This window comes from Calidris pugnax, unplaced genomic scaffold, assembly GCF_001431845.1.
Source record: "Calidris pugnax isolate Ruff unplaced genomic scaffold, ASM143184v1 scaffold162, whole genome shotgun sequence".
Lineage (NCBI taxonomy): Eukaryota > Metazoa > Chordata > Aves > Charadriiformes > Scolopacidae > Calidris > Calidris pugnax.
In genome coordinates this window covers 192,314-204,819 of record NW_015090900.1, presented here as the reverse complement: position 1 = coordinate 204,819, position 12,506 = coordinate 192,314, and the positions used below count along the sequence as shown (strand labels likewise).

At 49.9% G+C, this 12,506-nt stretch overlaps 1 protein-coding gene across 2 annotated transcripts in view; it reads right to left on the bottom strand.

Annotated features, from left to right (window-relative positions):
- Positions 1-2,945: 2,945 nt before the first annotated feature.
- The window catches only part of GRHL3 (grainyhead-like transcription factor 3), a 42,020-nt gene continuing 32,459 nt past the window's right edge, over positions 2,946-12,506 (bottom strand). For both annotated transcript variants that reach the window (XM_014948638.1, XM_014948639.1), the window contains 2 exons: positions 8,094-8,158; positions 2,946-3,817 (listed from right to left, as the gene is read on the bottom strand). In XM_014948638.1, the coding sequence (XP_014804124.1) occupies positions 3,703-3,817; positions 8,094-8,158 (180 nt within the window). In that variant the 3' untranslated portion in view covers positions 2,946-3,702. The remainder of the gene's footprint in view (positions 3,818-8,093; positions 8,159-12,506) is intronic.

The window sequence follows — 12,506 nt, the reverse complement described above, 5'->3', positions numbered from 1 at the left end:
CAGGGGGTGGTGACTCCGCTCTTACCCTGGCGTGAATCAAGCAGCGTTTCCCTACACACAGCGGAGTTACCTTCATTTAAAACCTGGCAAAAGCAGAATTACCCAGAACCCGCACAGAAAAAGCACTGAAAAGTTCTCTGCTTCTGTCCCATGAAGAGAAAAAAAGGGGAAGGTGTTCGTGCGGTGTGGACATGCAGAGCTCCAGCCAGGCAAAACTTAGGACAGGTTCGTAGCCAGTGTGAAATGGATCACTGTGAAACCCAGCAAAATACACTATTCTTCTGCTGGGAACCTAAAAGTTAATGCAAGATGATTTTTTGATGCCATAAATGAGGAGTAATGCTCCTGGGATGAATGGAGTTGGACTAGTGTAACTGAGAAGAGAATCGGGCAAGTAGCGCTGTGCTTACACCGGTAGGAAGTTGCCTCAAAATCAACTTTTAGAACAATTTATAGAGGGATGGGAGGTCACCAAGAGCCCACAATATCACGTGCACAGAAGCCTAGAGTTCCTGCAGCCCTCCCTCCACCACGATGGAGGTTCCACCACACAGGGACCTGGAACAAGCCATCAGGGGACTCCCAGCTCCCTCCATCTGCACTTTGTACCAATTCCTTGTGTTGAGGCCCCTCAGATGGTGTGGAGGACGCGGTGCCCCCCCCAAACCACCCACCCCTTTGTCTCCAAGGGTGCTCCAACCTCTACTCTTACCTGCACAGCTCATGCTCATCCACAGGGTCAGGCTGAAATTGTGCCGTGGCAGGGCTGCAGGCAGGGCCTCGCAGAACCGACGCTGAATCAGAGAAATCCTGCTGAAGAAGGAGTTTATGATACAAAGATGAAGGAGTGCAGAGTGCTGGGAGAGATCTGCAAAGGCTGATAAAGCCTTCAAACTTATCTGGGCCTCCTCATCACGATAACAACACTTAAGTCATCTAAAATTCAACAGCCTGATGCATTTCAACATTTCAAAACCCCTTTCCCAGCGGGAGTGTGGCTGCTCTCTCTTCCCCAGTCACAAGACTCGGGTGCACATGGATGGAAACAGCAGAGGATGGAGAAGAGGGAAGAGGAAAATCCCTGGTTTTCACTGGTCAGAGGATTAATGAGAAAATGCCAGATTCCCCGTGGTATTTTTTCACTTAAATGGGAAGCAGCTGCAGACAGTTTCAGGGCAGGGGGTGAAGGGTTGGGGTGGGGAGTTTAAAGAGCCCCCGCAGCAGAGGGGAGGAGGCACTTGGGAGTGCACTGTAGCAGAGCGAGCAGTTACATTAGATGCCGCAGCAGAGGGGAGGAGGCACTTGGGAGTGCACTCTAGCAGAGTGAGCAGTTACATTAAACTCTTTTTCCCAAAGTTATCCTAATTTTTACAAAAATCCTCCTGTTGCCATTAATCTCCAGCATTCTAACAAGCACTAAATTTACTACCATGTTGTAAAAGTTTCCTTTCTGGCCACTTCCCCACTCCTTTGGAATAAGCTCAGTCTAGTGGTTTTAACTTAAGACAATAAACCAGGAACTCCAAGCTGGCCACGTTGCCATTAATCTCCAGCATTCTAACAAGCACTAAATTTACTACCATGTTGTAAAAGTTTCCTTTCTGGCCACTTCCCCACCCCCTTAGAATAAGCTCAGTCTAGTGGTTTTAATCAACCCTAATAAACCAGGAACTCCAAGCTGGCCACCTGGAACATGGCAGAGAGAGCCTGAGGTGCTCTTCTTATGACCAGAAGGAAACTGGGGCATTTCTTTTTGGCTCGCTTAAAATTTCACCAAAAATCTGTGTCACGTCATCCCTGGGTGGAAGAACTGTGCCTAGAGCTGCTGGGTAACCTCCACCACCCTGCCTGCAGCGCTGTGACGGCACGTCTGCGGCAGGGAGAGCCCAGGGCACCAGAGGGGAGGGCTCGGAAGTCCCGGCACGGGTCTGGCTGCACTGGGAGGATGGGAGGACGGAGCAGATGGGCAGCACTTGCTGTCCCTCAGCCCTTCACGGAGAGGCAGTTCAGACGGACAAACCCCTGCGGTGCCGACGACACCAAGCTCAGTGGTGTGGTCGACACGCTGGAGGGAAGGGATGCCATCCAGAGGGACCTGGACAGGCTGGAAAGGTGGGCTTGTGCAAATCGCATGAAGTTCAACCAAGCCAAGTGCAGGGTCCTGCACCTAGGACATGGCAATCCCAGGCACAAATACAGGTTGGGCAAAGAATGGCTGGAGAGGAGCCCTCAGGAGAAGGACTTGGGAGTGCTCATGGATGAGAAGCTCGACATGAGCTGGCAGAGCGCACTGGGAGAAGCACTTGCTGTCCCTCAGCCCTTCACGGAGAGACAGTGCCGATGACACCAAGCTTGGTGGTGTGGTCGACACGCTGGAGGGAAGGGATGCCTTCCAGAGGGATCTGGACAGGCTGGAGAGGTGGGCTTGTGCAAATCACATGAAGTTCAACCAAGCCAAGCACAGGGTCCTGCACCTGGGATGTGGCAATCCCAGGGACAAATACAGGTTGGGTGGAGAATGGCTGGAGAGGAGCCCTGAGAAGGACTTGGGAGTGCTCATGGACAGGAGAGCTGGGGAGGGACTCTTTGTCAGGGAGTGGAGTGACAGGACAAGGGGTAATGGTTTTAAATTGGAAGAGGGGAGATTTAGATTAGGTACCAGAAAGAAATTCTTTGGTGTGAGGGTGGTGAGAGCCTGGCCCAGGTTGCCCAGAGAAGCTGTGGCTGCCCCATCCCTGGAAGGGTTCAAGGCCAGGCTGGATGGGGCTTGGAGCAACCTGGTCTGGTGGGAGGTGTCCCTGCCCAGGGCAGGGGGTTGGAACTCAATGATCTTTAAGGTCCCTTCCAACTCTAGCCATTCTGTGATTCTAAAACCAGCCTTGAGTCCTCCTCATCTCCCGGCCCTTCTCAGCTCCAACCTCTGGAGCTGGGTGAAAACACTTCACTTTCCGCCTTTCAACCTTTATTACTACAGAATATCCAAAACAACAAAACCAACAACACAGTTACAAAAGGAGTTCACGGAGAAATGTGAAGCAGCCTGTGTTTGAAATGCTCTGTGTCACCGTACTGAGTCAAATATAAAACAACGCGTATTTATACATATATAAAATATAAAAGGAACAATACATCAGAAATGTATAAACAAGGGCTATGGAGGCCTTCGTGGTATTTACACACAGAGACACGGCGGGGTGGGGGGCACGGGGGCAGGCAGTGTCCGTTCAACAGTGAGTTTTAAATGCGTCTGTGAAAAGTCTGTGTGGAGGGGGAGAGAAGCTCAGAGCCGGGCTCAGCCCCGCTGGAAATGGTTTGAAGGTTCTGCACGACCGGTGGGTTGGGAGAAAACCCAAAGCCTGGGGTTGGATCAGTCACGGGCCGAGGCAAAGAGCGAGCGGAGGCAGCGCCCGGGCTCCCACAGCCACCCTGGTGGGGCTGCACAAGACAAGAGGAGGGTCAGGCCCATCGCCAGAAGGGAATAAAATAAAATAAAATAAAAAATAATAATAATAATAATAAACTCAACAGAGAGGAGTTCCACGTTCACATCGATAACAGATCTTCCAAGCAGTCTCCGGCCCGGTGAGGCCGAGGAGGCCCTTCCCCAGGGCGGCGTATTCAAGTAAAGGCAACGAGTTGAGTTCTGTTGGGTCAAACTCGCCGGCTTCGAGAGAAGTCCCAGTAAGTGCTGCCGGCGGCTCTTTATAGCTCCTTGAGGATGATCTGGAACTTGTCCTCTGCTTCCACCATGTCCAGGAGAAAGGCCATGTGGTTGCTGTAGTGCTGGATGATGTTGTTGTCCATGTTCACCAGGATCCTACAAGGAGAGGGGGAACGGTTGGGTCAGGACAGCACGTGGAAAGGTTTGTGGAGCAGCTTAGTCAGGAGGGATGGACCTTACTGCACACTCAGGATTCATGAACTGAGAATAACATCACTGGCAAGGCCTCATGGCACAGGGGTGGCCCTCTCTGAAGTGTCTCTACACAAAATTACCCAGAGAAGCTGTGGCTGCCCCATCCCTGGAGGGGTTCAAGGCCAGGCTGGATGGAGCTTTGAGCAGTGTGCTCTGGTGGGAGGTGTCCCTGCCCAGGGCAGGGGGATTGGAACTTGATGATTTTTAAGGTCCCTTCCAACTCTAACCGTTCTATGATTCTGAAATTCCCATTAAAACTTGCCTTTTCTGCCCTGTTATTGATCAGGGCTACATTATCCCACCGTGCTCCTCGCCAGCCGGGCTCGGGCAGGCAGAGGAAGGCACTGCAGCATCCGCCTTACCCAATTTGAGGGGCTCAGCCGTGATTAATTAATTAAAGCCGCGACACAACGCAAAGGAAACATCCTGCAGAGCTTTTCGCAACTCTACCCTCGACATGCCTAGGCCCGGCGTTCGCTAGGCAGGGAAATTAATCTGGATTTACAGCAGGGTGTGAATCCAGAGCAGAATCGCTCGCTCCTCGCCTCCCGCCCGGCTGCTTTCGGGGGTGCATTATTCTGAACAAGCCGAGGCCGCTTCGGGAGCAGATGGAAGCGGTTTGGAAGAGGACTCCTTTCTCCCAATCCAGAACAACCTCCCGTGCAGATGTGCCCTGAGCTTTGCCCGGGAGCCCTTTCTGCAAGGAACACGCTCGGGCAGCCCCAGCATCCCCAGGCAGCCGGTGGCAAATCCCTCCCCGTGCCCAGGGGCACGGCTCCAGCCCTGGAACCAGTTACAGGGAGACACACGGGGAGAAGGAAAACATTTCAACAGCTGCTTTAAACCTGAGGCTGCGGTTCCGTGCCAGGGCAGGAGCCCCTCATTACCGTAATGGAAGTAACGGGGCAGCTTTGCATCGCCCCACTGCCTTCCCATAAATCAGATGTGAAATTTGTAACCGTTTGGAGGAAACAAAGAGAACAAATTATCTTTCTTCGCAGCAAGCACATCCCCTCCAGGTTCCTGCTGGGGTCATTAATGGGGCAATAGCATTAATTGCGCAACGCTCCACCAGCCGAGATTAAAAAACAAGAAAAAGAAAAGGCTGAGCATCTCACAAATCTTAACAGTTTAACAAGCACAAACGTGGGGCCACAGCGGGTTCCAGCGACCAGCTCCTACCCATTTGCTCAGCTCGTGACAGCCCTGGCCAGCATGCCCAGATCTCAGAGGTGAAGCTGGGAGCTGTGTCTCCTTGTGTCCAGCCTGTTCTGGTGTCACCTCTCTCCCAAGGCTCACCATGACGCCGCTTCACAGCAGGACACAAACCACTTCACCCACAGCCTACGAGTCCCATCAGGGCACAGTCGGGGAAGAGCATCCCACCCAGCGCAGGGGGAGGCTGAGGTGGGGTCTGACACCACCCAGGGGTCTCCCCAGTGAACCATAACCCTCACGGCCACATCTCACCCCCTGGCACCAGACAGGGACTGCCGGGGGACAAGGACCCAGGTCCCCAGGGAGTCTGGCCTCCGATGGGTGCCAGCGTGGATGCCCAAGGGTGGGTTGTCACAAAGAGCCTTGCAACAGAGCAGCTCCAATTATCCCTGGCTATCTTAGCACAGGAAGCCAGAGAAGTCACCTGTGCCTCTTGCTGCCGTGCTTCCATCTGATTTCTCAACCACAAAAGATTCGAGGGAGTGTTGATTAGGAATCTGAGCCCTGCATTGTTTTTCTAGACCAAACCTCACCAAGATACGAAATTACTTATTATTGCTCTTGAGTCACCCTGAGACTAAGTTCATCTGAATGAGCTCATCGCCCTGAGAAGCCCATGGCTGATGGTAGGTCCTCACCCGCTGTGAGTCCAGGTAGTACCACTGAGCTTCACTAGTTTACACCAGATGAAGATCTGACCCTCAAGCTGTAATTACCAAGAGAGGATTGTTTAGGGTGGAGCAATAGGATAATATGATTCAAAGGAAAATTAAATCTGGGGGAGCAGGAAACGGCGTCCGACCCTGCCGTGGAGTAGACTGGAGAAAATCCTGTGTGTCCCCCACACTTCAGCAATAACCTGGGGCATCAGTCATGGCCAGCTTTCATTAAACTATATCTCTATTTTTTAAAAACCTAATTTCCAGGTGTTGCCTTTTCTTTTCATTAGGTACCTCTTTGCTCCTTCATTTTGGGGAAGAGATGGACAGGGCACCTGCCTGTTTTCCCTCCCAGTCATTATTAAACAACATTCACTACTGATCAGATCAAGTAATGAACAAAAACAAAGGAAAATAAAGTAGAGGTGGCCTCTGCCCTGAAGCAGTGCCATTTTCTGGTCCACTGCAAACTGATCAGTCCTTGGATCTCTCTTGCCATGCAGATGCTCACAGTCCCTGAAGCAGTGCCATTTTCTGGTCCACTGCAAACTCCTCAGTCCTCTCTCGCCATGCAGACGCTCACAGCCCGTTCAGAAAGCTCCAGCCCAAGCTGAAGTTGCCCGAGAGGAGCTGTTGGCTGATGATGGTCTGATGCCCCATGATGGCCACATCACAAGCCACCACCACAGCTGCCACACCTGGGCTCTGGCTCAGTCCTGAAGCTGAAATAATAAACTGACCACCCCTGTCATTGACAGTTGTTCTTCTTTGAGATCAGACATGAGGCACACTCTGGCTGAAGGTGTATGGGACAACCCGTCTCTAGAGGCTGCTGGTGTTGCTCTTTTAATGTGGGGAGAAAATTGCCATTTCTGGGGCTCATGGATGAGCAGCATCTGACATCACAGAGGGCCCCGAGTTCAGCAACAGGCAGAAGAGCCTCCTGTCAAATTCGGATACCTCACTGTAGCCTATCCATCATGTAAAATGAGGTCTATATCTAAAACCCCTCCTAAATGGGGATGGTTGCTCGGTTGTGGATTTAGAGATGATGGGGTTGTAACAGTGTCCCAGTTCAGTGACATCACATCACAGCTTGGAGGAGAATCACTGCCTCTCCCCGTCCCACCCTGCAGCTGCCTCCAAGTCTCACTTCAGCTCTGCTCCCCTTGAAGCAAACGGGCTAATCCCATGAGGATCGAGTTATGGTGACACCAAATGAGTTGGAAGATCCCATCCAAGGAGCTTTAGGACTTTCTCACCTCGCTGGTACCAGAAAGCAAGTGCAGAAGCAGAGCTTTGGACTAACCCTCGGCTCCCAAGGACTCTGTTCCCTTTGTCAGGCAGAGGAGCTCTCTGGGGGGCCGTGCTGGTGAGACCAGAGGGACCTGTCATCAGCTGTGCCTTTTCTGCCTGTCTCTCCCCGAGCTCCAACTCTGGACCAGGGCCAGGAACAACAATGAGTTCATCTCCCAGGCAGTCACTGCTGCTTGCGAAGCCTGATTACATCTCGCTGGCTCTGCAAGAAGGGCTCTGGATTTAGCTTTATGAAAATAAGCTTGGAAGTTTATGAGTCCTTCCCTTTCCATCAGCTGAAGGGAGAACTCGCTGCCAGAGATGGGGACGACCCAGAGGGAGTTCTTAGTCCAGAAAACATTTCTGAAAGTAGCGCTTGGCTCCACATCAAGCCCACTGCCCTCCACAGAAACGGCTGATCCTCAGCTCATGGAAACTACCACCACCAGTGCCCAGAAGGGTCCGATCCATCACTTCCAAAAGGGAGTGTGAAGTTTCCCATTGACCTGCCTGGTCCAGGGATGGGATGGCAAAGCTGGGGACAGACACTCCCCTTTCACATCTCCCCTCTTCTCCTCCCAGGCTGCCCAAGCTCTTATTTAGCAGCTACAGTCTCTTTCTGAGCCAGGGACCAGACCCTCGGTTCAGAGAAGCAAACATTTCTACCTCCCTGATGGCAGTAAGATAAAGTTCTCCATAACCTCAGGCTTTTAGACCTTTTTAGACACAAAGGATCATCCATTAAACTCCCCAAACAATTCCTCCTTCATCCAACTTCCTTTCCTTGGGAGACTTTACACTCCAAACAAATATAATACAAACAAGCATTATCCCAAATCTTTAAAGCCCAGAAACATCCAAGTTTTATATGCTCCAAATAGCACAGACTCACATGGCTTTACTTTTTATTATCTTGTTAAAATGCTGTGTCAGCCTATGGCAGGGAACCAAAGAGAATGGGGTTTTAGAGGCGCAGCATAAAAGCAGATGAGAGATTAACTTACCCTCTTTTGCATTTTTTGTAGACTTTATAAATGCTTTCTTCAGGAAGCCCATATTTTTCTGAAATCTGTGAGAGAAAACATGGCAATTCTTTGTACTTGTAAAATGAAATTCCTATGATAAAAATCAAAGATAACACTGAGCCAGGAGCATTCAGCAGCAAAGGATCCCCCCTCCCTTTTACTCAAGGAAAGAGGGCCAAGGCAAAGATCTGAACGGGACAGTGTGACCATGTCTGTGTCCCACAGTGGGCAGATGGACACGCTGCAGCTTGGTCATGGTTCTCTTTCTAAGGGCTACTGCCAGGCCAGGAACCTCGGGCAATAATCTAAATTTTCTTTCTCTCATTGCCTGGGCTGTTGGGGGCTTGATGTTTCGAGCTGCTGGGCCAGAGAGGCAAGAGAAATTACAGAAAGTGGTGGACTGTGTCTTCTGTGGATGCTTCTGCAGCTTTTGCTAAGATTTTAGCTGATCCACAAAGCTTTGACAGGAATTCTGTAGTTTTTCTCAAGCATTTTCTGTAGAGGATTTTTGACTCTTTGGGGTGAGGGATGGGGGAGGGAGAAGATGGCAAAGAATCCTCTCTGCTGACATTTTTTTTTTCCAAACTCTCTATTTTCAAAAGTTTGTAAAACCAACAGAGCTTAAAGTGCAGCCATAAAGCCTCCCCCCAAATCTGGGAGGTTTATTGTTTGTTTCCTTCCCAGCAATCTCCAAAGAGAGGGGGGTTATCAGAGATGCTGCTGATAATCATCACAGAAATATGTCTGTGCGCTCCTCAAACACAACAGAGGGAATTCCAGCAGGAGGCCAGAATTGGCTTCAGATTCCACATCCACAGCCCTGAGAACGGAAAAGGTGTTTTACAATGGAAAATATGAATGTGTTGTCGCAAGAGGAGACTTATATTATGAGCTGAAGAAAACATCTTGCCATAAGGTGTGTTCTTCTCCGCTGCAGCCTCAACAAGGTGCAGCCCATGCCAGAATTCACCTGCTACTCACAGTTTCCATTTCCATTCTCAAGAGAAAGCAGGCATGGGATATAAGCAGTCCTATATCCAGCCTCCCATATACCAAGCACCGTTGCCCTTTCATCTGCAGTTTGTTCATGTGCCACAGGTTTTTGGTAACACTTACAGCTGTTCTGAGGCCCTGGAGATCTGGTGTCTTCAACATGAGAGCATCAAACACTTCCTCAGACTCCCTCCGCACGTACAACAGGACTGAAAGAGAGAACACACAGCGCTGAGCCAGGGCTCTTCACGGCAGCTTCTCAGGGCAAAGCAGCCCCATATTCAAGATCCAAGGTTACTTGAGTCAAGTGAGACTCTACACCCAAGAAGAGTTCCCATCCCAGGGGTTACCTCTCTGAGGATCTTCTTCCTTGGTTTGCTTTGGGGGTATCGGGTCAAACTCCTCGGTGAATGAGGCTCCGTTCCGCTTTAAGGGCAGCCTAAGCAGGAGGAATACAGAGCTCTCAGGAGGACAGAACAGCAGCAGCAAAGAAAATCATTCCAACAACTGAACTATTGATTGAACAACCAATTACTCCGACAAACACCCAGCAATTAAATACCATTTTTTTATAATTATGGCAGCAGAGTGTCTACCAGAGTTGCAACGTCCTGCTTAAACCGTACAGGGAATCAGCGAGGGCAGGCAGTGGTTTTGGCATCACGTCATAAACAAAAGCCTTTTGCACCTTCATGTCATTGTTCCTCTACTGATACCATTAGACAGGGGATCAAGCCAGGGTAAATATGGTTCTCCCCACTCTGGACATATTACAAGTGGGATTTCTCCTTCATTCCAATGTATTTTACAGCAGTATCTGCCTCTGTGTATTTGAACCCTTCAGTGACAGTGCTGTGATCTTTTTTTTTCCCTCTTTCAAACATTATCTGAGTCAGAACAGCAGGACAGTCGTGGACCAGGCTCCTGATGGAGTGGCTCAATGACAGGGACAGAAAAGTGTCTGTGTTTCTGCATCCCCTGAGTCCATTCCAGGCCAAGGTTTAACCCATATTTTGATACTCAGGGCCATCAGGGAGACACTGTGCTGTGTTATTTTGCACCTGCAGATACCTACAAGCCTACGTCAGACAAACATGCACAGCCTGTACCAAACAACCACCACACACCCAAAGAAACAGAGCAGCTGAGGGATGGGAAATACAAACTGCTGCATCCTCACCTGTTCGCAGAGTTGGGACCAGCAGGAGGGAGCGCCTTGAAATGGAAAGGAAACATCAATCTTTAGTCTGCACAGGATCACTGTGTGCCAGTGAAGGGGGGGAAGGCAACATGGGTGCATTTTAAACATGATCTCCCTCCTCCCAGACCATCATTTTTCCTACACAATTAAACATCTGTATGTGTTTCTTAGATTAAATAAAACCTGATATAAAGAACCTGTCTAGATTCTCCTCCTCTGCCTAGGAGAGACCTGAACACATCAAGCCAGACCCAAAAGCAGGTCAAATCTCATCACCTGCTGGGATCAAGGAGCAGGTTTCTCAGTGAGTTCTTTGGTTGTAAACCAGGCTCAGACCCAGTCCCTGGTTTTGACGCTGGTGCATCAGTAGAGCAGCCACTGCGACAGGGTCCTACAGGATTGTCACAGATGGCTTTTCCCCTCTTTTTGACAAACTGAGTTTGTCAAGTTGTTTCTTGAGGGAATACTGATGAGCTCTGAGGGACACTGGGTCTAGGTTTCCTCAGGGTGAAGGGGATAGAGAAGGGGAGAGGACAAGTGAGAGAAATCCCAGACACACAGGGACTGATATGGTCACGTTTTATTACAGTTCACTTTCTGCTCATGTTTTTGCTGCCTCTCCAGTTCCCTGTGGAAGCTGCAGGTGATACCTGCAAACCACAGGAATATCTGGCTGGAAGGAACCTGGAAAGGTTATCTCACCCATCACTGCTGCACAACTATCTGGGCCACTCCTGACAGTTACGTCTTCAAGTTCACCACGTTTCCACAGAACTGTGGTTTGGTTTTGGTTTCTTTACATAACACAAGTCACGTCCCGGGGACTGATCAGTTTGGAAATGATGGGGGTGACAGATGAGGGCAACAGGTCGGTTGTTTTTGTGCAGGGACTTACCGTGCCACACCTCTGGAGGTTTGAAAAATGGACGTTGGGGATAAACAGGACTGGCTGGGTTTCCAGGTCAGTCTCTGGCCTCAGGAACGTGATTTCATTCCCTCTGAAGCCAGAGAGCAAACAGCCTTTCAGACCTACAGATGGAAAGTCCAGTTCAGCTCAGTTCAGACGGCAGTTTAAAAGGCAACTACATGCAGAGAAGGGAAAGCGCCTGCCCAAAGTCTCCCAACAGAAATATTAGAAAAAAGACAGGACCCCACAGAACCAGGTCTTCAGCGTTGTCTCCCCAAGGGAAGTCTCCCTGCCAAGACCCCGAGACAATTCAGAAAGGTTGGTCAGGATTAATAAAGGGCTTGGAGAGTCTTGGTGGAGACCAACCAGGCAAGGACCTGACTGACGAGCTCTTTCTGAATGGTTCTGATTTCATCAGGCTTGGAAATACCCAGGGCCAGATCTTGTGGAAGTTAACGGAGAAACCGACATGAATTTCAACACGCTACGGATCAGGTAACAAACACCAGCACTCACCATTGTTATTGGAGTCCAGGCACTTTCCTTTCCTTCTGAACTGTTTCCTTTCATCGTCCCGCATTTTCCTCTCTGCTCCCTGTGGGGAAGGGTAAGGCAAAAATTAGGACATCTACAGTTCTAATGTTGGCAAGAGAGGGTTTACTGGCTGTCTCTGGGAGGTCATCAGTAATGCAGCCTTGTTTCACAAATGCTCATCTCAGAGACCTTCTACAGAAGTTTCTGATACTTATAAATTAAAAATAAAAACCAAAATTTGCTTTTAAAAATGAAAAATGCAGACAAAAATAGCTGTGAGACATTTTTGCACGAGAAGATCTCTGAGGGTGGGGAAGAACCTCTAAGGGTTCTCCTCTCTTCTCTATTTAAGAGACTCTACTCTCTTCTGCTATTTAAAAACTTGTCAGAAATAGAGTTTATTACAAGGCACAATCCCATGTAGGTCTGATACGGGGAAAACTTTCCAATGACTCTGTTCTCCAAAAGCCTCAGCAGCGCAGACACATCCCCGCTGTCCTGTCTCGCTCAGCTGAGGGGACTGACCATCCCTGTTCCTCAGCCCTGACCTCCAGGCCATTCAGGACCCTCACAACCTTTCTGGTTTCCCTCTGGCCACCAGTTTAAAATTCCTCTTGGACAACCTGGTGGAAAAGCCGTGTTCTACCTTATCGCAGAATATCTTGATCTGGCAGACAGCACGGTGCACCAGTTGGCTGGTTCCGTTGCCGTAGTCGTAGGTGTCGATCTGGAGGTTGAGTGGGACACCCTTCACTCC